We start from the raw sequence: 26,934 nt of genomic DNA, 5'->3' as shown, positions 1-26,934 counted from the left end.
CGAACAGCGTGCCCTCCCTTCTCTCTGTTTTCCCGTCTCTCTGACACGTAAATGGCGGCGGGTCCTCTCCATCGGTGACAGAGAGATGCCTCACACGCCCTCTCGTCATATCAACACGGTTTCCCAGAGAGCCTCAGTCCCAGTCAGAGCGTCTGAAGTGGGGAAAAAAAAACATGTGATCAAGAGAGTTTAAGTGGGCTTTGAAGAAGTGCCCATTCGACTTCCATTTGTCAAACACTCAGAGGCATGAAGCAGCTTAATAGCTGCAGCCGCCTCAGACCTGAGCGAAACACTCTGGAGTGCTGCCGTCTGATCGCTGCACTCCTGCGCTGTTATGAGTCGAGACCAATCAAACTACGACAGTGAGCGATGGTGATGGAGAGACAGACCTCTTAAAGGACAATTCCAGTTTATAACACTGTTCATAATTTCATAAACTCATTTCATAGTAATGTGTTTTACCGTGATTCCCACCCCCAATTCCCAAGTGTACCACCACTAATAGAACCACGTTCTCTGGGGAACACTGCAGATTTAAGCATTATCGAAATTGTGCAAGAACTTTTATTACTACAAATACTTTTCAGTAACTTTGGCGCAGACAAATTCTTCTCTGGTTCAGCCACTGTGATGCTGCCAGTCTCGTACGTCAGTAGAGTCGATTGTGGGCGAGATAATGGAACGATAATGGTTTTCAGGCCACTGGCTTTTATCTAGCGAGGTTTCCAGCCGGCCTCGTGGGAGTCGAACTGGACTGAGGCATCCCCAAATCCCAGCTCCTGTCACTAGACCGATCAACGTTTGTGGCCCTACACCGCCCGGCTGGATTCACATTACTGACGCGTCACGCATTCTGCTTCAGACTGGCATTCCCATGCCCCCCGGAAACTTTCTTGTAGGGATTTAGCTGATTCTGTCATTAAGAGACACACACAGCGAGTCAACCGGCAAAGAGCTCGGCGTCTTATCCAGTTGTTGGAAAGTGAATCCATTTATAGACGGAGCTCTCAACGATACTATATAACCCTGTAACCCCAATTAAAAGTAAGCGAGAATGAGTGATTCATCTTTTCAGAGTGTAATTTCACATTTTGTGTTCACTGAATTGAAGCCGTATTGAGATGCGAGCCCTATTATGTGGTTTAGTTCGTCCCCCGGGGAGTTTATCTCTTCACTAAATGTTTTCCTCTGTTTCTCCGTCGTCTCCTAATCATGGACTGTTTGGTCTATTTATGTTTTTTTTTACCCGGCACCCCTAAAAGGGCCGTTTAACAGTTAGAGCTTTTCCTCCACCTCCCATCTTCATTTGTATTCCCCCCCCCCCCCCCCGCTGCGATCTGTTGACACATCCTGCAACCAGCCCGAATTCCTTTCGTCACGTTCGCCAGGAGCGTAACGCCGGGGAGTGGTTCCTGTGAGAGAAAGTGCCGCTGTGAGATATTCAAATGAGCGCTGCTGTTCTCCGCCAGGACGAGGGCATGAATTAGTAGGATTAATGGAGGGGAGATGTGGGAGAGGGGATGCGACTCCGTGGAGAGGAGAAGGTGACTTTGGGTTACTTTGTGAGAATGATTCTGCAAAAGTTATTCTGCCATTACGACGCCGGTTCAGCCTCAGGAACGCCGAACCGGCAAAAAGAATTAGAGCCACCAGAAATCTTATCAAAGGCGTCGCACCAAACTATTCCTGTTCCCAATCATCTACATAATGTGTTTACAAATTACCAATGTGTATGGGGACCGACAGAAAAGGTAACAATTGTAATGTATCACTGCAGCACCAAAAGACGGCGCAACCAATGTTAACAGTTAGTCTGGAGCCCCGACGTGTCGTCTGACAACAACCGAAGTGTTCATAGTGGTTCTGAACGGCCATGCTGTGCTGGCCTCCACCTGGCTGCACCCCCCCCCCCCCCATTTAGAAAAGCCACAAAAACAGTCAAACGCAGCCAATCCATCACTGTTCACTGGATGATTGAAAAGTTTGAAATGCTGGCACCAGATAAAAAGTTAGGGGACCATGAAAAGCATTTCTAAATGTCAATTGTAATTCAATATGGTGAAGGCAACGCGCCTGGCGCTGACGCTGTGCTTTCTGTCCCTCCCTCAGGAGTCACCCTCTTCGTGGCACTTTACGACTACGAGGCGCGGACGGAGGACGACCTCACCTTCAGGAAAGGAGAGCGGTTCCAGATTATCAACAGCACGTAAGTCAGCTATGGGTAAAGAGTGGCGGCTAAGAAGTGTTGCGGTGTGACGACGAGCGGTAAACGCCGTTCATTTAAGACGAGCGGGGACTCCAGCCAGCTGCGATGAGTGCGGTGTTCCTTGAGGACTTCCCCTCTGAGCTTGGACTGGAAGGACCCCTGCTGCACCCACAGTGATGTTGGCTGATCTTTCTTTCCGGTCAGCAGAAATGCAGACGTACAGCCTGCCTGTGTGTGTGTGTGTGTGCCTGTGTGTGCCTGTGTGTGTGTCAGCTCTTTAACCATTGTGGCCTCGGCTCTGCAGATTCATATTTTGTTTCCGTCTGCATGAGGCTGCTTGGAGCTGCCTCTCTGTTTGGGTTTCTGGAGCGCTGCAGTGACATGTGAGGAGGCGGGGGGAGGGATGGGGGGGGGGGCTGCTGGGTCTGTGCTCCGACACTATCCTCCGTTAGGTTTCGAGGTGATTACGCTGCTCTCTGCGTGCACTGTGCATCACTGCAGAGGGACGGCAAGCAACTCTATTGTTTCAGAAATGACTTGATGGTCTGATCCGTGCTGCGCGTGTTGGACTCGCACTAGATCGCCCACTCGTTAGCTCATTCCATCATCAATGTCAGACACAGCAAGGAACAATGTTGAAAGATTATATATATATATATATATATACTGTATGTAGGAGAATGATATTGTATTATATATTGGTGCTTTACTCCTGGTTTACATGCTATAATTTAAAGAATAAACACATGGTGGACATGTTCTAGTTTGATTTTAGTATTTTTGGTTTAATGTTTCAATTTGGCAAACAAAAATAAAGGATCCAGTTATTTCCCAACCTGAAGTGTGGAGAAACAGCGTTTAGATTCCCTTCACGTTGGGAAATTTCAATGAAAATAGAATTCAGCAGTTAACTGAATACACGTAATATAAATAAAAACAAATAATAAAGAACAATGTGATTTGGAATTATGGGGGAAAGAGGATAAACCGCGTCAACTGCTTTGCACGCAATAGACCATTTCACAGTTGTAAACATTGCAAACGTGTCCCAGTTTACTTCCTGTTGCAGTGTTAGTGAATGAAGCTGTCAGGAAGTAAACATGGAGCCAAGCTGTCGCCTAGCAATGCATCTCCGTTGAAACTACCCATGAATTGTAATTAAAGCCGACAGTAGAGAGCCAAGCGTATTCAACATGTATGAAGGAAAAAGTGTCCACACATGAAGGAAGTGTCAATGCATGTAGTTCTACTATTCGTCAATATTATGCAGCGCGAGTGTTTATTTCACTGATGTTTTCCAATAAACAAGCACAAACTGCTTTCACACCAAAATCCAGAGTTTGAAATATCGAAATGTGAATGCTCTTAAAGCTCTCCACTGTACACGGCTGCCTTATCACCTCAGCCTTCGGTCCGGCGGCGGTCGGCCTTCCTTCCCACCACCACACCCAGTCAGCATCCTGTCCCTGCCGGCGTCTCGCACATTCCACCACACACCTCGGGGCCCCTGCTGGGCCTCAGCCACGAGCAGGAAGACACTTCTTCCTCTCCTCTCCTCCTCCTCAGCAGGGGCCAGACATCTTCACCTCCTCCCTCGTCCGCCCACGCCTCGCTGCTTCAACCTGCAAACATTTTGGACTGGGCTTCTTGCACTGACCCCTGCTGGACAAAGGCAGTATTAGAAATCCTCCTGTCAGAGCTTTGCAGGAAGTGGTTGACAGATTCCCACGAGCAGGTGGGGGGGGCACCAGAGATCCCAGCCTCGGCTGACAGAAGGCACTTCTCTTTTGGTTTTGCGATGACATCGTCCAGGAAGCAGCTCGCCGTCCCTGTGAGTGTGTGTTGTGAAGCTCAGGAAACGGCTCCCGTCCGTGAATGAAATGTACTGTCGCTCTGATCGAACTGCAGGCCGTGAATAGATGACACTGTGGCCCCTTGCGGCGCTGTATGACATGTCTCAGTTGACGCGGCCCCTGCGTTTAATTATTCTTTCATCAGCAGTCACCACGGGCAGACAGGAGGGAGGCTCTTTGTTTACTCTCTGTCGGTGCTTCCTGTCCTGTTGGGTTTTTTGCGGGTTTAAAAGATTGTTTCTGGAGACAAAAAGAGTCAGCGGGACAGACTGGAAACGAGCACAGTGTGCCAGAGAGACATCGTCAAAGCACGGGGATGGGGGGGTACATGAGTTATTGTGCAAAGCATCTGTAATGACGGTGAACCGCTACCGCTATCTATCCCTTAAGAGAGCCAGGTGTGTGTGTGTGTGTGTGTGTGTGTGTGTGTGTGTGTGTGTGTGTGTGTGTGTGTGTGTGTGTGTGTGTGTGTGTGTGTGTGTGTGTGTGTGTGTGTGTGTGTGTGTGTGTGTGTGTGTGTGTGTGTGTGTGTGAGAAGAAGAAGAGAGGGAGGATATGGTGGCGAAGTACCAATAAATATGAGGGGAGAGCGTTTGTAGTGATGAAACATAAATGGATGGATTAAAACTCCACCCTCAACTTGACGACTGCCTTATCCACTTCTACGTTTACCTCAGGGAGTCTATTTATCATCTATTCTTTTTTGAACTTGTTGGCGAATCCCATGAAAAGATCAAAACCAATAATGCGTTTGTCTTGATACCTTGCCATTTCCCTTCCCTGTTGCCTAAAAAAGGGTCACAATTATAAAGCTCCTTTTTTTCATACATTTCATGAATTCCATACAGGAGGATATAGTGCATATAATTCATCAATTTCCTGTGTTTCCAGCAGCGGGGTGGTTAATATTTTTAATTCGCGGATGGAGAAAAATCAAGTGGAAATGCCAGAAATACAATTAAATACAATTACACTTGGCCGAGATGGAAAAGCTGGTTCATCGGAGAACGCAAAGGTTGACGAAGTGCAATAGAAACTGACTTTGAGGTTTGACTGAAGATCTTCTTCTGCAGTGGTGTAATGGCACCCCTCACTGCACTGAAGACTTTGCGCCACCAGTTGTTTGCCTCAACGCAAAGTTTTCTGGAAATTAGTTTGAAATGTACAATAAATTTAGATGGAAACTTGACTAGTGTTTGAAAGAGTCAAATTAAACTGCAGTGTGTATGATTGTGATAATGAAGAAACATGTCAACCAGTACTTCCATACAGGAAGTACCTGATGCATCGTATTAATCTCCTTTTCCTTTTTTTTTATCTGACAAATTTCAATATTGTGGATGTTGAAATGCGTGCCATTCCACGCATTTCAACATTGAGAAAGTTCCATTTCTCATGCTAATGTCCCTCAAACGAATGTGGCCAAATAAACTGAAGCTCTGCTTTTTAAATGGAAATAGAGGGAGCAGGAGGTGTGGTGAACTCAGCGTGGGAATATGAAAGGAGGAGAAAGATGAGAAATGTGAGGTAGACGAGGGGGAGGAAGATGAGTAGCTCGGTGAATGAACAAATGAAAAGAGTGAGGCGCAGTGAGGGACGGATGGGTGAGCGAGGAAGAGACGCACAGAGGACTTCAGAGAGAGACACTAATGGCTGTGTGGGTGTCCAGACTGAGAGGTCTTTGAGGAGCCTCTCCTCCTCTTCCCCCGTTTGTCACCTTCTAGACATTTAGCACACACCCTTTTTCAAAGCAGCTCAACTGCAGTTTGTGTGTCACAAACAGCACCAGCAGCAGTTGAGGCTGAAGCAATATCAAGATGAGGAACTAGAAACACGGTTCAGCTATATGTATATATTTATATATTAGGGGTGTAACGATATGCGTATTCGTATTGAACCGTTCGGTAGAAAGGCTCACGGTTCGGTACGCATGACGAACCGAATACGTTTGAATAAAAAAAAAAAAAGATTATTATTTTTTTTTAATTTTTACTTTTATTTAACCAGGTAGTCCCATTGAGATAAAAAATCTCTTTCACAAGATGTAAGTAACAATACATGATGTAAGCAAGATGTAAGTAACAATACTACATAACATTAAAGAGCAGTTTTTGTTTTTTATGCTTCTGTGTTGCTAAGAAGACACCCCAGAAGATGGGTCACTCAGGTATAGTTCCATCATTGTTCAAAGTCAAAGAATAACTTCATGATGTTAGTTGTAATGAATAAATATATTTTAAAATCAAGTACATTTCTCTGGCATTTATAGTTTTCTACTGTACCGAACCGTGGCTCCACTGTATCGTACCGAACCCAACCGTGAATTTTGTGAACCGTTACACCCCTAATATATATATATATATATATATATATATATATATATATATATATATACATATATACACACATACACACACACACACACACACACACACACACACACACACACACAGGACGTGGCTAGCCTAGCTTAGCAGGGGGGAAAACAGCTAGCCTCCAGCTAGCAAAAGTTACATTTTCATTAAAGTTCATCCCTTTAACATTATTAATCAATTGACTAGTACAGAGGACAAATTACAGAGCTGGAGTCTTGCCTAGCTTAGCATTAGAAGCAGAGGGAAACGGCTAGCTTGGCTCTGCTCGAAATGAATAAATACGTCTTCCAACGTCTCTGATGAATTCTCAGGTTGTACCCTGTTTATTTAACCCATACATAAAAAGACATGTAAAAACAAGAAGTTGTTATTTTAGAGGGAGCTAACGTATCTCTGTCGTTAGCTAAGAAACCCGAACGGCACGTCTCTCCTTCTGAAAGCACAATGTCTCACCTCCACATTACTGTATGAACATGTTTAAAGGTTTAAAGAGACACAACCGGCTGCCTCGTGATGTAGTTACTCGGTGCAACCTCCACTGTGGACGGTCACGCCACGTGTTCCCCGTCTGCCTCCAGTCTTTACGCTAAGCTAGGCTAACCCCAGCCATTTCTGTGGGCATGGTTGTATGTATTGCTCCACCATTCATGTCCATGTCATACTACCTGTCTTCTAACTTACATTCCTGTCGACTGGCCCTTCTGGATTCCTCTCATCTCGTACAGCGTTAACATGTGTTCATACATTTGTATCACGGGTGGCTGCAGGGCTTTTCTACCGCCACGTGTCGCCCTCTACTTTCCTCCCCACAGACTCACTTTAGCCGATGTGTTTTCCACATGGAGCAGCAGTAGGGAGCAGGTCCAACTTAACCCTTCTGTTGTCCTCCCGACTGCCATACACTTGTTGTCCTCTGGGGTCAAAAATGACCCCACCTGGTTTGACTGTTTTTAAAGCAGATAGTATAAATTGTCAATCAATTCTGTTTTACACCTTTAGTCTTACTTCAGTCCAACACATTACCACAAATCGTTCCCTTCATTTTGGAATTTAGGGCCAATAGACATAAAAGTAGACCCTGTTTTTGAGTGAAAATACAATGAATTATTTTGACTTTATATTATTTTTTACTATTTGACTGATCACAGAGAGGTACATATCAAAGTTTAGTGAGGATGCTGTTCTTGAATCATTTGAATTTTTCTAATGGCAGCAAATAATAACACCTGTTGTCCTCTGGGGTCAAAAATGACCCCGTCAGGTTTGACTGTTTATAAAGCGTACAGTATAAATGATCACCCACCTCTGAGTCAACTTTATTCCAAGTCATTACCTGACATATAAAACATGTCAACATTCATTTCTGCAACATTTAAGCCTCCTGTTACCTTCAAATTTACGAGCACTTGTTATCCACTTGTTATCCTTGTTGACCCCAGCAATTTGAACCTGCAGAACATTATTAGAATTAAAATTGCTACCAAAGTTTATGTGTCAGGTACTTAGTTTTTTGTTGACTACCTAAATAGCCCTTTGAATAAAACAACCCCCCCGGCACCCAAACCCGTACACATCCAGAATCCCTGTTACGGGACTATGGAGAAATATGCAGATCACCATCAAATCTCACTGATTGACCTAAAATTGCAAAGAGATCTTTTCTGGGTGTTTTAATGGCTTTAAATATCACTTTACATATCAACATGTTGAGTTTGTGTTTACCCAGTTGTCCCCATTAAATTAGGAAAAGTCATTCAATATTAAATCAAAAACATGTCTCATTTATTTAGAGACGCTAAACATCTAATGGGGTCAAAAATGACCCCAGGACAACACAAGGGTTAAGCTGTGCTTTGACGTGTTCAATGGCACAGAGGTCATGCCTGCTCATGCCTAAAGTGTATCACTGTGCTCATATTAATGTGCTTCCACTGTTTCTTCTCACTCTCTCTCTCTTTCAGCGAAGGGGACTGGTGGGATGCTCGCTCGCTCACCACCGGTGGCAGTGGCTACATTCCCAGTAATTACGTGGCTCCAGTGGACTCCATCCAGGCAGAGGAGTAAGTTGTGTGTGTGTGTGTGTGAGAGAGAGAGTAGTGTGTGTGTGTGTGTGTAGATGCTCGAGAGAGAGAGCCACAGTACACTGGTCCAGGACGAGTGACTTTCATCTACAATGTGCTCTGAAGTAGCCGCACATGTGCAGACTTTACTCCAACATATGATGATGAGGACATAAAAGTATTCTTAATCTTCCTCATAGCTGTAAACTAGTGCTGACGGCCTATTATAATAACTGTTGTGCATGTGTTATGGAGAAGCAGGGAGCAGAAAAACATGTTCCAACATCTGCACCAAGTTGAGCAGCTGTCTTTTGCACGTTTTTCTCTGGGCTTTCAGGTCACAACCATTAAGTCTCAATAATGTGTGTGTCGGATCAAAATACTCTCGACCTCATTGACTACGAGCCACTGGTACTGTGCAGGATTGAGTTAACATGTTCTCTCCTGCGCTTGCAGCTGGTACTTCGGTAAACTGGGCCGTAAGGACGCGGAGAGGCAGCTGCAGTCCACCGGCAACCCTCGAGGAACCTATCTCATCAGGGAGAGTGAAACCACAAAGGGTAAACCCACTCGGAGTCACACAGGCTGATGTGTGTTTATGCCGTGACAGATTCACTACCTCTGTGGAAGAAAAACACACACAGAGCCGTGATGGTTTTTGAATGTCAGCCGCATTGTTTCAAGTCCTTTTGATTCGATTTTTGCTGATTTACACCATCGACTAGTTCGTGATGTTTAGCGGCTCCAACCCTGTACTGTGTGTCCCCCCTCAGGTGCCTTCTCCTTGTCCATACGGGACTGGGACGATGTGAAAGGTGACCACGTCAAGCATTATAAGATCCGCAAGCTGGACAGTGGCGGCTACTACATCACCACGAGGGCTCAGTTTGACACGCTGCAGCAGCTGGTCCAGCACTACTCAGGTATAAAACACTGCGCTTTAAATGACTTTCACACTGCTGTCATATCTAGATGGGAATTTAAGGAGGTGTTGATTTTAGGACTTCCAACTTAGCAGTGCTACATAATAAAATACTATGACCGTATTCGCGTTCACTTTACAACGTATCTTTGTTGTTTTTAGCATGCATTCTGGTTACTTTAAGGACGTATTCCACTTTATTTATTCTCGTTACCTTAAGGACTTATCCTTGTTATTTTCTAGGATGTGTTCTGGTTCGTTAACATTTGGTTCATTTTTATTCTGGAAAGGAGCAGAGATAAACTACAGCAACTACAGACATAAAGCTGTGAAGATACAGACATGTCTGAAAGGTTGAATCTTTATTTGCGATTTAAATAAAGTTATTGCATCGTGCAGCTCACAACCTCCAGCACTGAAAGAATATGGTATGTACATTAGCCTAAAAACCACAGAGGCTGCCCCTCAGTGGTCAGGCTGCCCCTCAGTGGTCAGGCTGCCATACGGCCCGTGAAGCATTGCGTCGCCCACTTTCCACTAACGAGGGAAACAGACAGATGTTGCCATGGAGACAGAGCGCTAACACCGCGGCCCAAATAGCAACGCCAAAGTCTTCTCCTCTGCCCAGTGTCCATTTCCTTGAATTGATCCAGAATGCATTAAGCAGACACTGTTACACTGTAATTGCATCTGGTCTGCCAGCACATTTTTTAACATGGAGCAATCAAAGGTGGCACTTACCACGGGGTGCAAGTCGAAAGAAATGGAAGCCTACGAAAATTAGTTTTCCATTCGCGTCTTTATTTATTTAGGTGGATTCGCGAAAAGCCACTTATTTAGCGCTCTTCTTCAGCAAAGGGAGACTCTGTTAGCATCACGTCATCCAGATGTGTGCGTTGAGCTTGTGCTGCCAGTAGATGACCCGCTGCATCTGTGCCGCAGACGCACATCTTTGATAATCAGATTTACAGGATGAGACGGTGATTATTGCACTTGTTGTCAGTTTGTCCTTCTTTGTTCTCGTTTGCCTCTCTTACTCTACGTCTAGGGCGTAACGATGAAGCGTTCCTGTGTTCCTCTGCGTCCCTCTCACTGAGAAACGGGGTTTTTTTCCCTCCGTCACGCTCTGGTTGGCACATTGCCGTATCGACGTTTAAGCCCTAAAATCAACATCATGTTTGTTTTTTTCTGTGTGTTTGTGTCGTTGCGCAATAACCGCCCCGTCTACGTCATCACTATTTATTCATCATCGTCCCAGATGACGTACGGAGCCGACGACGCGTCTTTTGCAAAGAACCTTGACTCTTTTCAGGACATTTGCTTTAATTGCTTTCTGCTTTCCTCTGTTGTCATGTCTTCAAAGAGCTAAAGAGCACATCTGGCAGTGTGTACTGTAGCTATTCGTCAGATGCGACTGAAGGGACAAGAAAGGCCTCGAGAATCCAGATTATGTAACATTGGAAAAGAACAAATAGCCCGTTCATCCTGAATTCATGGGCAATAGAGCAGCCTCAAATAGATGAAAAAGTAGACATGATACAAAATACAAAATGCTCATGGTAAGTCTAATTTAAAGAAGTAAAAATTGAGTCAAAGATGTTGACTTATTGTCTCATAATATTGACTTTAAAGTCTAGTTTAGGAGATACTAAGTCAAATGTTTGAGATAGCAATTGCACGTCAAAATGTTTACGTTTCATCTTTGCCAACGTTGACTTAGTAAGTCTTGGTCCTGATGAGAACTGGTCCAGTCTATGTCCAGTAAGTCTTTGTCCCCGGGTTGGATCAGTGGCTGTTGGTAAACTACCTCTCTGCGACACCAAAGTTAAGGAAACCAAAATGGACCGTCAGACCAAATCTGGTTTAGCAAGTTGAATAACCGCATCCTCGCTGACAGATTCTTCAAAATAAAAATAACATTTCATCTGGGGGGTTATGGATGGAATTTATTGACTCAGATCATTTGAAGCTTCCACGTATTTCTAGGAAAGACTGTTGTGATGCGTGGTGTGTGGCTGCAAGCGCTTGTATGGCAGCCAGCAGGGCGAACATCGAGCTGTATTGACGTCTTGAGTGGAGCCGCTGAGCCCAGATGGGCTTTGATGGTCAAGTTGCAGGGGGGGGTTGACGCGGGCCTTTATCTCGTATTTACTGCCTCGTGCAAACAACCTGAGGCCTTATCGCTGGCAGCGGGGAGGAGGGGGGGGGGGGGGGGGTGTCTCACTAGATTGAGGTACCAACGGAAACTCTGCCTGTAATCCACTGGCCTAATCAATCACGAGAGCTTCCTTTCAGAGTAAAAGTTGTTTGATTTGTGACACAGACAACACGGTGTCATCGGCTAAAGGGACAACCATCGCGGCCGCGGAGGGGTCGAAATGGCAGCAGCTGGAGCGCCACTCGGTTGCCTAAACAAGCGCGGTGCTTCATGCTTCTCGTGGAGCATGACGTCCCCGTGTTTAACCACAACTGGGTGGCGTAGATTTCCCAGATGGGTGACCGACGTAACCGGAGCTATCTCTCTGCGCAAAGTACCGTCATTATCGTGAAGTGTATGCGAGTAGATGCCATGAGCCAAAGTGAGCCATATCACGGAGCCTTGCTTTTCCTATGACTTGCTGCTTTAGCAGCAGTATGAGTTACTGGTGAGGAAGCTCACACATCTGGCACTGAATTCCTCTTCTTTTTAAATTAAACAACTAAGTACCGGATCCTAAACTTCCCATAATGCAACACAATAGTGCTTCCCTGTGTGATAAATACCCCTGTTTTTTTAACGCAGGTTTTCCTTCAGAGATTTGTAGATTCCAAGCCCAAAAAAACCAAACATGACATCATTAAAATAACCCAGATGACATCACTAATGATCATGGAGACCACATTAGACTGATCTCTCCAGGATGGCCTGACCTGAAAGCAGCCTGGTTTCCAGTTGGCTCTTCGTCCTCCTTGTGTCTAGTTGCTTGTGTTGCTTTGAGGATTTCCCCGCTCTCCTGCTGGACGCTCTGCTAACGCTCTCCACGTCTCTGTCTGTGCTTTTATTTGTGCATCGCCGTGCGGGGCGCGTGCAGACCGAGCCGCCGGGCTCTGCTGTCGCTTGGTGGTTCCCTGCCACAAAGGGATGCCACGCCTCGCCGACCTGTCCGTTAAAACCAAAGACGTGTGGGAGATCCCGCGAGAGTCGCTGCAGCTCATCAAGCGTCTCGGGAACGGGCAGTTTGGGGAGGTCTGGATGGGTACGGATCCAGTCGCCTCCGGAAGAGGAGGGCCGCATGGAAGGGGCCGAGCCTGAGCCAGCAGAGACACCAGACTGACTCCAAAACGGCAAGCGAATAATCTGGCCCCGGGAAGGGAGGGGATGAAATGAGAAAATGGGGCAGGAAATTACGATAATTCTCAGTTTGGGGCTTTTGCCAGGGAAATGGGTTCTTTGACCCCTCCCTTCCAAAATCATCTGTAAGAAAGATCCAATGTGTCAGGAGACTCTGCTCTCACAGTCTGGAGATGGCTCCCTTCCATGTCCCTCGATGCATGTTCCTCTCCCCAGTAGTTAACCCTGTGTGCCTTGCCTTCCCTCCCCATGTAGAGAGTGCGGATGGTTTGTGCTTTAATTTAACGGGCGTGTGTGTGAACTACATCCCTGACACTGTGGGCTTGAATCATGATGCCTGGGAGATCAGCAGAGACACACTTGAGTTGGAAGTAAAGCTGGGGACGGGATGTTTTGCTGATGTGTTTTACGGTAAGGAAACTCCCACCCCGCCCCCCCAAAAAGTACCCTTTTTTAAAAATGTTCACCTTGGGCCACCCTGGAAATACATGTAAAGATTTGTATTTATCCTTTTACATGCATTCTACAATGCGCCAAGAAATAATTTGAAAATTTGTGAGCTAATTGTAGATGAAAGCAACTGCTATCTTATCCCTTTCCAGCGTTCCTGCAGGATTTGTTTTGCAAAACAAAATCCATGAAATAACGTTTAGAAAATCTGTTCTGAATTATAAATACAAATTTCGACTTTGTTGTTATTTCCAGTAATTAAATGAGCAGTATGGAACTCCAAAATGGTCGATTTTCACAAAGTTCTCTCTTAGAGGAACATGTTAACAATGGAAACACGAAGTAACCAAAGCAATTAGCCGGCTAGCTGCTGTCGTTAACATTTGCTCTTAACTTTGATGCCGTGTCAAACTTTTAGCTAGCTAGGTAGCATGTGCAGCCTAGTCGAGCTGAAAGACTATAAACTGAGTTTATTTACAGCATCAGCCGGTTGGTTGTAACACAGCTAAGTAGCTAGTTAGCTGCAGCGCTTGCAAACAGCTTCTACCCGCTAAAGGGCGGGAGCCTTATTCTTCAAGACTACTGCTGATAAAACTCTGACATCAGCTTGTAAATGAAGTTACCGTCATACGTTTGTCGACATTCTGTCCCAGGGCTCCCGTCAGTCAAATACAGAACATTGTCTCCGGGCTGTCGAGGAGCATTTTGTAGTTGTATTTATTCTGTTTATCGTCACAATAATGGTATTTGACCGGAAAAGTTTGAATAATTTATTAAATAATTTCACGATTTATTTGCTCATTTACATATATATTTATATGTTTAACTACATTTTTTTCATATAATTTCCTAGTGTTTAGTTTTGTCCATTTTGGGCTTCCATACTGCAGAACATGAGGGTGCGCATTCTTATCATATTCCAGCTGGACAGATACTGAGCATCGGGCTTCTCCCAGATGACTCCCAGCCTCTGGGATCCTATCACCAGCAGGTGACCGTCACCGGCTCAGTCCAGACTCCCAAAATATCTACACAGCTGCACCACTAACGAAGCCCACGACCCCCAAACACATGTATAGCACACCACACGTTAGATGACGGGCTCTGCGCTCCCTTTGGGTCACTACTAATATTCCTCCACCCATTACTGTCACAGAATGAGATGAACGGAGTACCAGTTTACAGTGTTACAGTAACAGTGATCCGTGTATCTTATTATGCTCGCTCTGATACAGAGGCGGAGCACATTGGTGGCAGTGCCATGCTGTGTTGCATGCAACCAGCGAGGAGCTTACAGGCTTGCCTTTTGTTAATCATCCTACAAAGGATGATCTGCTCCCGTGTTGGCGTATTGTGGCTCTCAAAGCCCCGCTGGATCCCTCTCCCGGCTTTTAAAAGCCATTTCAAATCCAGGTCAAGTCTCAATCTGGTACCCATTTAATTATCCTCCAGCACAACCTCCGTGCATGAGAGTTACAGACGAGCTGGTTGTGATACGGTCTCCTGATCTCATTCTGTGCTGCACGTTTACCACATTGTCATTTCCAAGCAAGACTCGACCGCTCGGCCGCCGATCCTCCCCTCAGGTTTGACGGCAGGGTTGGCATGTCTGACTTTGACGTGATGTGATTTGAATGTGAATCGATGTTGCCCCTGTGCTGACGCCAGCTTGTGTGCGCGTGTGCCAGGAACGTGGAACGGCACCACCAAGGTGGCGGTGAAGACTCTGAAGCCGGGCACCATGTCGCCCGAGTCCTTCCTGGAGGAGGCGCAGATCATGAAGAAACTCCGCCACGACAAGCTGGTGCAGCTCTACGCCGTGGTGTCCGAGGAGCCCATTTACATCGTCACAGAGTACATGGGCCAAGGTAGATGAACACGAACATAAGCGTGTATACACACACACACAACACAAATACAGTTCTTTGTTAGAGCATTCAGTCCCAATAACAGAACCGTGGCAACTCATACCGAACTGTAAAATTAAAATAAGACCCAATTTGTAAGGCCCCACTAGCAGCCCTGTGAAGTTGCACCTAATCTTACAAAAGAGTCTCGAGCTGAGACCTGAACCTGTACCTGCACCTTTAAGACCCCAACTCGATTGGTCCCAACTGGTACAGCTACATTTGAGACCTGAATCTGACTTGGGACCTGAAGCTATGCTTTTGCTATATGTATATAGCTCTTCAGGCTAATGCAACACTGTGGATACAACCTGTCTCTTCCTATATTTGCCTACGGACGTTATGCATCCACTGACAGCACATGACACACATGGATACAGGCAGAGAGGAAGAGATGCCTTTCTTACTAAATTCCATTTGGCAAGAAAATCTGTCTTTCTGTAGAACCCCCTGGGTGGATTCTAGATAAAAACCCTTTTCATGTAGGGTTCTCTGGAAGGAAGGGAGAGTGTTCTCTGTAGAACCTCTTATAGGGGCTTCTGGGTGGAACCTTTCACATATGGTTCTAGGTGTAGCCCTTTATGTTTCTAGTAAGCCCCTTTATCAGTCTACAATGCATTTGTGCCTGGCACATTGTGTTAGACCAGATTGTTCATTTAGATGTAAGAGATTTATCCTTCTGGCAAGCAATAAAAAAGGTAACGCCCATGAAATGTTGAAAATGGAAAGGGTTCATCCTCTTGGAAGCATGAATACGCTGAGTAAATTCAGCAATTACAATCTACACATTAGATGTTAATCTTTGTGTCAGTGGAAATGTTTTCCTGATGTTGAAACAAGAAGAATAGTCGGAGGGTCTCTGAAGACATTTGAAATCATCCTCTGAAGACCATGAATGTGCTCATTAATTTGAATTAATCTTCATCATTAATTAAGACCAGAGTGTTTTTGTTTCACTCCAGTCAGAATGATGTGTCTGGTAAACTTTGTTTCAAAGAGTCTGAAGATGATTAAGGCCTTCGAAACAACCCTCCAAAATAAAAAACACTGCAATTTAGAAAGCCCACAAGAAAGAGCTGCGGACGCACATTACAAACCAGAGAACACAAGAGTGGAAACTTTGATGTGCATCGCTGCGTCCGTCGCATGCAGAGGCTGTCACATCTGGGTCAGCCCGCTGAGTTGGAGAACTGAATGTGTTGTTGAAAAAGCAGACTGATGTCAAAGTATTTGCGGTGATCCCCCAATTCTGTATTTACCCTGGAACTTTAACTCATTGTTGTTGATGGTATGAAGTGGAAGTGAACGGACAAATTACACACCTCACGTCTCCAAAACATTTAGAGGGTCGGGGGCACGCCACTGATTGGCTGCTGGATCGGAGACGTACAGTTTGTCTCTTCAGTGTCTGTGTGTGGACTGACATCAGACGTGTGTTTACGTCTGCTGTAGGAAGCCTGCTGGAATTCTTAAAGGACGGAGAAGGACGAGGGTTGAAGCTCCCTAACCTGGTGGACATAGCAGCGCAGGTAACCCTTGATCAAAGAACATCAATAACCGGAATAGTAGACTTGTTTCTCATCAAGTGTTTACTGAAAACGAGAGACAGAAAAATGTAGAACCTTTGGAAACATGCCTCAGCTCAGAAGACGAGGCCTTTATTTGAAACAGGCTTCTTTTAGAGACCAGCCGTGTATTTTATTACATTCAGTTAGATGCCTCCCTGTTTATTATTTGGTCCAGTAAACTCAACACTTCCTTGATAAATTAAGACTGTGAGTAGGGCTGCAACAAACGATTATCTTCATGAGTGACATTCATTTGCCGTTTATTGTCTCTATCGTGTGATTTGTCCGTGATGTTAAAAAAACGTTGAAAATGTCCCTTAGAATTTCCTAAAACCCAAGTAGACGTATCCATAATTCTTGTGCAATTCTAACTGTCCAAAGCCAAAATGTTCAAGATATTTCATATGAGATGATATATGGCAAGTCAAAATGTCAAATCCTCCCAAAATAACTGCCAATTCATTGTCTGTGAATCAAACCAATTGATCAGTTTGCTATTTGTTTCACAGCAATTAGAATTTGGTGCATTTGAATCAACTGGTTTGGAGATATTGAACTAAATGTTTGCGACTTCAGAAATCATTTGGCAAAAGCGTTTCAATGTCCAATTTAGTGCCTCGACTCTTATTTTTGACAAAAGGCAAAAACCACCGAACGACTATAAAACGTAATCGCCCAATTGAAGTGTTAATGAAATGCAGCTGTTTCCATGCAGCTGTTTTAACGTGCATAAAAATACATGAAAGGAAAACACAGCCTTCCAGCAGCTCAGTGGACGTTATACTGAACTCGGCTGGTAGGCTTTTCATTTTAAACACACAGTTCTACTTTACGTGATATATTCAGGCCATACCAGAGCATCCTATTTCCGGCAGGTTATAAATCTACTGCAATCGGAATTAAACTTCCTTGAAACCACAGAGAGGTATTTATTAGGCCTGCATGCTGAATGGAAAAGATCTGTATGTTTTCTCTCCCAACCAACATGTATCCATATTTTCTGAATGCACTTAAAAGTCACACACAAAGTAGTGCTTTTCTCGCCGCGTGAGGCAAAAGCACACTCGCAGCCTTCAGCAAGAAACGGTCCCAGGCTGGCGTCCTCAGCTCTATGTGCTCCATCCAGGTGGCGGCGGGCATGGCCTACATCGAGAGGATGAACTACATCCACAGAGACCTGCGCTCCGCCAACATCCTGGTGGGGGAGAACCAGGTGTGCAAGATCGCCGACTTCGGCCTGGCCAGGCTCATCGAGGACAACGAATACACTGCTCGGCAAGGTGAAGCTGAACTTTTTTTTTATAGTTGGCAGATGCTGAAAGTTGTCATTCGGCCCAACACGACCCGACGTGACAGCAGCGTTCTTAATTAACGTCGCATCACTCTTCCATCGAGCAGCTTGAAAGTTTAGACGATCGCATGTATATCTGTGACCCAGCAGTGGGTCAGATAGAACTGAAGAGGTAATAGTACCCACAATACACCAGAATGTATTGTTGATGCTCACATGTGACAACTGTTTCGATGTTCAGATGAAAGGTAAAACCTCAGGAGATTAAGACCAAGTCCAGCTGCTGAAAAAAACCTATCGTACGACATGTGGATATGACCTCGATCATTTTTGCTGTCAGAGTGGCTCTCCTCAAAGTCGCGGATCATTTGGTTTGTTCATGTTGTGAAACTTTATTGAACTATAAAGGGAGACTCTCATAAATCACGTGACTTCACATCCCTCACCGATGCTTCTCTCGTCTCTGCTCTCCTGCAGGCGCAAAGTTCCCCATCAAGTGGACGGCCCCGGAGGCTGCGCTGTACGGGAAGTTCACCATCAAGTCCGACGTGTGGTCGTTCGGCATCTTGCTGACGGAGCTGGTCACCAAAGGACGGGTGCCTTACCCAGGTGAGTGGTGGGGGGGGGGGGGGGGGGGGGTTAAACAGAGCAGAGGCTCGGTCGTAGCTTTCGCCTTGAGACCACTTGGGACGCATCGATAAAGCGGCCTGATAAGAACAAACCTCTGCTGCATGTAGCCGGGTCGTTACCAAAACAAACACTGCCCCCCCCCCCCCCCCCCCCCCATAGCAACAGGCCCCTCATGCTGTTTATCGAAGTAATGCTGGAGTAACCTTCCTCTCTCTGCCAGAATGTGAGGCAACTCTTAATTACCGCTGCTCGCCTGTGGGACAACTGACTTTCAGACAGAAACAGAAACGGGGGAGGAGGAGGGAGGGGGGGGGGGGCGAGTGTACTCAGAGTGCAGCTCCACGCAGGGAGGGAAACACATGTTTGTCCAGATGTGGGCTGGTGGGCCGAGGAAGGTCAGCACGCAACGAGCTGGAGGGAGCAGCAGCATGCTAACACATCTGTTAGCACGCTGCTGCTCCCTCCCCGGTGCAGACCCCCATCCACAGACCCCCATCCACAGACCCCCATCCACAGACCATAGATGAGTACGATCAAACAGCGCCACTTAAAACAACAACAAATTAACCCTGAAGGAAAATATTAGCACCAAAGGCCACCGAGGCCCAGACGCAAGCAGCCGGGTCTCCGCGGAGCTCTCGCGTCGATCTGTTTTAAGGCGTCGGCACCTCCATCACCCCGTGCGTGTGTGTCTTCACCTCCAGGCATGAACAACCGCGAGGTGCTGGAGCAGGTGGAGCGGGGCTACAGGATGCCGTGCCCCCAGGACTGCCCCATCTCGCTGCACGAGCTGATGCTGCAGTGCTGGAAGAAGGACGCCGAGGAGCGGCCCACCTTCGAGTACCTGCAAGCCTTCCTGGAGGACTACTTCACGGCCACCGAGCCTCAGTACCAGCCCGGGGACAACCTCTAGACCCCCCCCGCTGGGCTGGGGGCAGGACTGGCCGAATCGGCGCCGTTACAAAACTCTGGAGCCTTCCCAGCCGGGCCTTTTTTTAATTTTAAGGATCTGTACAGCTTCCTCAAGCTCCAAAACCCTTAAAACACAACCCCCCCACCCCCTCGGTCTCTGACACGCCCTCTAGTGTCTGAACTCAGCGAATGCCATAAGTGGGGAGGTTGAGGAGGTGGTGTACGACGGACGGAGGCAATGTAATGCAATGTATTCAGTGTAAATAAGAACGGCTCGTTTCTGTTTATTTGTTTGCTTTGAGATTTTTATTTTCTCCTGCACAAAAATAATAATCAAAATGATGAAGGCAAACAAAGAGAACCATTTCAGAAGCAGACACAGTTAACCTGTACGTGTATTGTACCGTAGCTCCTGTATTATTTTCTAGAGATCGGATCGGAAGCCTCATATATATTTTTTTCTAATTTTCCATAATGTGTAAAAAAAAAAGAAGAAAAAAAAAAAAAAGGTCGACCCCAGACTATTGCTTTGTTCTTGACTTTTCGGTAAGTAGTATTCCAGCAACTTGAGACGAGCATGAAGCAGTCCTCATCAGCCCCCCCCCCCACACACACACACACGCACAGAGCTCTCTCTGAGGCGTCAGGCTGCTGCTCTATGGCTCACGGCTCTTTTTACAAATGATATGTGTCACGTGTTTCTGTAAATTACAGCCGAGCGCGTAAGGATTCTGAACATATCCCTCCCTCACTTATAGTTTTGTGAAAAAGTGTTTTTTGTGTTGAACTGGAAGAGAGAAAGTTAATTTAAGAAGAGAGTATGTATATCTTATTCGAGCGGTCGGTCCATCGCGCGCCGACCTGCAGCTGATCCTGGACCAGCTCACTTCCTTCCTCTTTTTATCTTATACTGACTAGGTTGTCGTCCATCAGTATTTGAGTCTTTTGTTTTTTACAGAGTATGTTTTTATTTAACCTCTTTAAGTGATCCCTTAAGAAGTCACAACTGTACGTTCAGCGGAAGCTTCGGGGCCAATCCGTGTTCTGGGTTAGATGTGGAGGATTTCGCAAAGAAACCAGCTGGATTTGAAAAACGAGTGGAATGCGGCCCTGATCTGGTCTCAATGCAGACGGTTTCGTGGCCAATGGAAACATGTTTGTAGTCGTACAGCTAATTGTTTTTAAGTGTCGCTAACTTCCCTCCCATATTGCTTTTCATTTGCATTTTTTAACATAAGTTGTTTCGTTAATTCAGTGACTTGGCGTTTGGAATTCAGAAAAGAACAATAAACATTTTACACTCTTTCCAAGACGTACGTGTGTGTGTGTGTGTGTGTGTGTGTGTGTGTGTGTGTGTGTGTGTGTGTGTGTGTGTGTGTGTGTGTGTGTGTGTGTGTGTGTGTGTGTGTGTGTGTGTGTGTGTGTGTGTGTGTGTGTGTGCGCGCGCATCATTGGTTATCAGACGTGGATCATGTTTGTGACATAAAAATACTTTTATAATAATTAGTGAACTGTATCGTTAAGGCAGATGAGCATAATCTAAGACACATGAGGTTTATTCATTTTACATGGACCTAAAATAAATGCAGAATTATTAAGTTAAGTTTTCCTCATGAGTTAGTGTATGTTTTTGAGTCGTAAGAAGCCATAAATCATATTTTAGGAGTAGATGGTTCCCTGTAAGCTTGGCTCTGCTAGATTTAACAATATGTGATGTATATTTAACCTAGTTCACAGAGGAGTTGTAAGTTAAATATCAGCCTTATGACTTTGTAATATTATCTGTAACGGGGAACCCAAATCTGTAAAATTGAGCCCAAATCTGTAAAATTTAGCAATATTTTAAAAGAGTCTGGCTTTTACTGGACTCCAACAACTGCGAGTGTGATTTTGAAACAATGTGCCCTCAGACCAATTGGCCGTCCCGTGTGTGTGTGTGTGACATTATTGGTTGCATGGGAGATGTGTGAGGGCAGAGATATGTACGCAATGATGTATGAGTCACATATGAGTCACTTCAAATATGTTTATGAACAGTCTCTGCAGAAAAATCCAGATCCGCTGGACAAAAATCTCAATTGAGCATTAAAGCCTTTAATGTAAGTGGCCACATGTTCAAAATCAGAATTCACAAAAACACTCTGGTGGAAACTCACGTATTGCAGTTGTTTCTACAACTATACAGTCGACATATGTGCTTAGTTAGCTGAAATAATACGTTTGTGTGTGTGTGTGTGTGTGTGTGTGTTGTGAAATCTAGCATGCTATCTGAGGCGAGTTAAGACTTTATAAAGGGGAATTCCAGCTCTATTTAGGAATGCACTTCCTGCTTCACAATCAAATCACAGGTCTTTACTTTAGTACAAACAGTGATTAGTGTATCAAAGTACATTTGTTGTCCATATATTTTGCATCCTAAATATGACATTAATAATGCCGGACTCCCCATAGTTCATACATATAGTTTGTACGTTAGTGCCGCATATTCTCTGATGAGTTGGCACTTTCAAAAACATACCAAGACTGACTGACATGCAGTGAACCTGGGACTCTTTGGGGCCCTTAGGGGTCAGGGGCACATCGCCCACACTGTCCTCCATGCAGGATTGTGCAGCGTCATTGTTTCCCAACAGCTGGAAGATTTGCATTTGTCAATTAAAACAATTTTTCTTTTATGGACCATTTGCCTCTTTTTGTAACACAAACCTTTCAGCGTTTTTTTATTTGAATTCCTTTTAGAAGTCTTTCTTTCATTCATGTAACTTTGCTTTTAGTTGCAGCTATCCAGTGGGAAAATACACTCAGACCTGTGTCCTTAGAGGATCGCTTCTCGGCTCGATAATGTGACGGCTTGCTGGCTGGAAGCGCCGTAAAAATGATGAGTTTGACCTGTGCAGCACACATGACTGCTTTAACGTTACAGGAGTAAAGAACATCCAGAACAGATCAAACGACGTGTTGATTTTGTTTCATTTTGTGCTATTTCGTAGTTTACTGACATCTTTTTCGTTTGCATCATTGAGTATGTGAACACCAGCTGTCGGTCAGGGTGTGACTCCCTCCTCCTGAAGCTCTATAGCGGCAGCAGCTGGAGCCGCCTCACCCACCGTTCATCATATCAGTGATGGTCTTGTCCTCGAGGAGACATAACTCAGCTGGTATGACCCTCTGTGGAAGAAGTCCCTTCTGTGTGACACCTTCAGAGCAAATATAGAACACAGCACGGAGGATCTACAGACACCAGGTATGTCTCATTTTATACTTCTGACCTATATCGGGCCAGATTTCACTTCTTCTGTTTTTAGCTTTCCTTCATTTCAGAAAAGGTTATTAATGTTAAGTACGCCTTAATAAAACACGCATTAGACAGAGAGCTATAGGGATCTGTGTGTGTGATCAACGGTGGATTAGTGTCGTTTTTCAGGTAGTTAGATTGAAAAAAGAAAAAAACACTCCACAGAACCCTCCACTGCTTCCTTCTCTCCAGCGACTCCCCGCCCGGTGAGACCCTAAAGCAGAGCGATCAGCCTTCATCCAGCGTTTACTGTTAGTCATCGGCTGAACGGCTCAGTTTAACTGTGGTTCTTTTTACGAGTTGAATCACACAAACAAATGAGCTAAAGAGGTGTGTGTATAATGGTAATAACCTGATTTACAACCAAAAGTAAATGAAATACTAATTATAGCTTGGATCCATATCCAAAGCTGGAGTAATACATGTCGTTAATGTGTCTTAGTCGGTTTCTTTTTCTCCCCGACTTCACATTGTATTTGAGTCATTTCTGTGATGATTGTAAACATACAACTGACATTTAAAATCATTCCACTTTCACCTAAATATGTTGCAAGTAGTTCAAAGTAATAAAAGCTCTAAAACTCTGGTGCTTTAAAGCATAAATAATCTCTCATCTCAGCAGTGTTTGTCTACCGTGACTCCTCTTCTCCTCCACCTCTCTAATGGCTTTATTGCAGGTATTAGCATGTGTGCTATTGCCTGGCTGTGAATGAACTATGGAGGGAGCCGGCGTCACCTTCTTTGTCACCGTCCAGAAGATCTACTACCCGTTGCTTTGCCTCATGGGTATTCCAGGTTTGTGACCTCTCCCCCGTCTTGTTTGGTCTTTGCCTGGACAACGCTTGCATCGTTTTAATCAGGACAGTCATAAGTTTATACGTTATTAATGACATTTTTGTTGTTAAATCGATCCTCTTTTGCTCAGTTTTTCCTGTGGGCAATAATCGGAAATGCCTCCTTCCCTTGCCCACTATGACCCACAAACCATTCTGGTCAATCACCATTTTTTTATTAAAAACACACTTCCAGAAACAAACACTGTCTTAGTTACACTTAGTATGTTCTTGACATGTAGAACTGGAAACGTCACCTTATGGTTTAAGAGTTAGCATGGTAACTCGGCTATATTTTCAACCCCAAAATGTCCTTTGTTTTATACACTGAAACCGATTATTACTGATTTATTAAGCATTAAAATACTTTGTTGGCACTAGCCAAAATACGATTCATTAAAAATGGAATCAATGTGTAGATCTAAGGTGAAAGCGTCAATCAAAGTGACAAACCCGCAGCGATATCGCCCAACTCTGCAAATCCCGTCAGGGCTTCATTCTGTTTTAGCATCTTTTAGCTTATTTGTTAGCTATGTGGCTAAGTTACTAACCTAGCAAACAAAACCACTTAGCTAGGTCAAGGACAAAACATTATGGTTCAGGGCTTAAAATAAGAACGTAAAACGTAAACAACATAAGTACAGAAAACAACGTAACTTCAAAATAGCTCAACTACACTTTGGAACAGGAACACTGGTGTCAACCACCGACCTCCTGGTGTCAGTGTGGGGTTATTTTTGGTATTTATAGTATGTCATCACTCTCCCGGAGTAGTACTTGAGTGTAGTTACTTGAAAGCCCGGTGCATCTCATACAGATGCTAAAGTGTGCCTTGTGCGTCGGCATCAGACGCCAAGGGGCGTGACAAAGGAACAAAGGAACCCTGGGAATGAGAACAGCTTTCAAATTATTTTGCTGCTGCCCCGGAGTGGCCAGAACACAATCAATGAATGAATTCATAAAGTACCACCTGGCGGGCAAATGTATCCATCTGATCATCTGTGTTCCTGTCTTCCAGCCAACCTCTTCACATTCTACATGATCTGCTTCCGTAAATGCGGGATGGCCAACACAGCCATCATTTACCTGAGCTGTCTGGCCATCGTGGACACCTTGTACCTGGTGTGGGTGATCCTCATTGACCTGACCCTCACCTTCTGGCTCCTGCAGCCCTTCTGGCACTCCCATCCCTGGTGTGGCATCCTGGGGTTCCTGCAGTATGGCTCACTCTACAGCTCCTCCTGGATCGTGGTGGTGTTCACCATCGAGCGCTACCTCGTTCTTCGCAGCACGGCGGCCAAGCAGCACTTCTCCCAGGCCCGGGTCACTAAACTGAGCTGTGTTGCTATCGTCCTGGTGTCGCATCTCGTCTCTGTGCCGTTGGGCTGGATCAACACCGTCACACCGGTCAACCTCACCGTGCACGGGGAGAATATGACGCAGCCCAGGTGTCACTACCGCGATAAGGTGTACACGACAGTTATTGTGTGGATAACTACCTTCCTCTCGGGGGGAATCCCCATCGTGTTGGTCATCATCTTCAACTACCTCATCGGGCACCATCTCTGCCGCGCCACAAACCTGTTCACCAAGGAAGAGCGTCGCATCATGCACGGGAGGAGCACCAGGGCCATGCTGAGGAGGACCATCCTGGTGCTGGGCACCATCTCCGTGGCCTTCGTCGTCCTCAGCCTGCCCCGCTTTGTCACGTACTGCATCCTCAGGACCAAGTACAACGACGAGAACTTCGACAGGAACGACTACAGCATCCCCATCAATGTGGCCGGAGACTTGGCCAACATGCTGCAGAACCTCAACTCCACCACCAACTTCCTGCTCTACTGCATGGTCAGCCGCCGCTTCCGGCGGGAGCTCGTCCAGGTGGTGACGTGCAAGGCGAAGGCCCTCGAGCTGGGCTCAGTACTCACCCACACCACCATGAAAGTCTTCTCAGTCGTAGATCATAAGGCCTCGCCACCCAGTGACCCTGCGACTGTGGTGCTAACCAATCTCAAACTGACAAAGTAGAAAGGATCTGGAGGAATGGACAAAGATCAGACTTTTACTTTAAACCATAAATGTTCGTCATTGACCATGGAAATTGTAGTTTGACAAACTAATCTTAGAGAATCTTAGAGAAGATAAATTCCCCCCAGATAAACACTGTTTATACTCTGTCACCAATGTTTCTGTTGTTTGCACTGTTCGTACTGTTAGCATTGTTGGCTACTAGCCACCGTCGCCATGTTGAGGGCAGTGTGGAGGTAATCCCACAATCACAGATATGCTCTGATTTTGGAATTTAGCACCTTTTATTTTTGTTTTTCGCCAACTAGATAGCCATTAGGATGGCAAGGTTGGTCATTCTTTTAGTCCAGACTGAAATATCTCAAAAGCTTTTCCATGTGTTTCCATGAAATTTGTCCAGATGTTCATGGACTCCAGAGGATGAATCCTGATCACTCTGGTGGTCCAGCTGATGTCCAGTCACGTGACACGGTGTCCAACACCAATGTTTTCACTTATACAGTGAAATACATGGATTGTCACAAATTTTTGATGCAGGCATTCATGGTTCCCAGATGATATATCTTCATGACGTAATCCCTTTAACTCTTCCTCTAGTGCCAGCATCGGGTGAACATTTGAATGAATCAAGTACTTGTTTGTTTGTGATGAAATAACTGCTGAACTAATGACAGCCCTCTGCTTTGCTTTGTGTTTAGTGCCTATTAGCATATGTTAGCGTGCTAACATTGGGGGGAAATGGTAAACGTTATTTTCTGCTAAACATCTGCATGTTAGTGTTTGTCATCGTGAGTGTGTTAGCACTATGACATTAGCATGTAATGCTAACTACAACCTCCCAGAGCTGCTAGCCTGGCCGCCTTGTCGATCATGCTACAGGTGAAATATACGAAATCCAGGTGTAGAAAGCAACTGGACCGTAATGATCTGTTCCAAATTAAATTGTGTATACGTATGAGCAGTGCTGCAGTGCAATTCATGTACATGTCAAGTCAATTGTGCACTTTGACAGATTTTTTTTAATGTGTTGCTTGAACATTTACATGTTCTCTGTTATAAGGGCTGGATGTAAATCCGACCTGCCACCTCTCACAGTTACAGTTGAGCCTTGTCAGGGTACAGAAAGTCTACCTTTTGAAGAAACAACCAGGCCAGTTGCAGTCTTTATGCCCGGCATTATTTGCATAAATGGGTCACGAGGCCTCTCTGCTTTGCATCGTGGGAATATTTCCTGGTTCCCTCAGAACAGGTTTGTGCTGTGCCTGAGGGATAA

At 45.3% G+C, this 26,934-nt stretch overlaps 1 protein-coding gene and 1 pseudogene across 5 annotated transcripts in view; both read left to right on the top strand.

The window, feature by feature from the left end:
- The window catches only part of fynb (FYN proto-oncogene, Src family tyrosine kinase b), a 56,129-nt gene extending 35,319 nt beyond the window's left edge, over positions 1 to 20,810 (top strand). For 2 of the 4 annotated variants that reach the window (XM_079290946.1, XM_079290947.1), the window contains 10 exons: positions 2,110 to 2,206; positions 8,396 to 8,494; positions 8,951 to 9,054; positions 9,268 to 9,417; positions 12,488 to 12,652; positions 14,886 to 15,065; positions 16,557 to 16,633; positions 17,799 to 17,952; positions 18,441 to 18,572; positions 19,298 to 20,810. In XM_079290946.1, the coding sequence (XP_079147072.1) occupies positions 2,110 to 2,206; positions 8,396 to 8,494; positions 8,951 to 9,054; positions 9,268 to 9,417; positions 12,488 to 12,652; positions 14,886 to 15,065; positions 16,557 to 16,633; positions 17,799 to 17,952; positions 18,441 to 18,572; positions 19,298 to 19,506 (1,367 nt within the window). In that variant the 3' untranslated portion in view covers positions 19,507 to 20,810. Of the gene's footprint in view, positions 1 to 2,109; positions 2,207 to 8,395; positions 8,495 to 8,950; positions 9,055 to 9,267; positions 9,418 to 12,487; positions 12,653 to 13,002; positions 13,159 to 14,885; positions 15,066 to 16,556; positions 16,634 to 17,798; positions 17,953 to 18,440; positions 18,573 to 19,297 lie in introns of all 4 variants that reach the window. The other 2 variants (XM_079290948.1, XM_079290949.1) reach the window with 2 other exon arrangements.
- A 2,652-nt stretch (positions 20,811 to 23,462) lies between these two features.
- On the top strand, positions 23,463 to 25,661 carry LOC306793491 (putative G-protein coupled receptor 139; annotated as a pseudogene). The gene is made up of 2 exons: positions 23,463 to 23,595; positions 24,652 to 25,661. The product of its transcript is annotated as a putative G-protein coupled receptor 139 (transcript).
- The last annotated feature ends 1,273 nt before the right edge of the window (positions 25,662 to 26,934 follow it).

This window comes from Melanostigma gelatinosum, assembly GCF_949748355.1.
Source record: "Melanostigma gelatinosum genome assembly, chromosome: 19".
NCBI classification, from domain to species: Eukaryota; Metazoa; Chordata; class Actinopteri; order Perciformes; family Zoarcidae; genus Melanostigma; species Melanostigma gelatinosum.
This window is presented reverse-complemented; position numbering and strand designations above follow the sequence as displayed.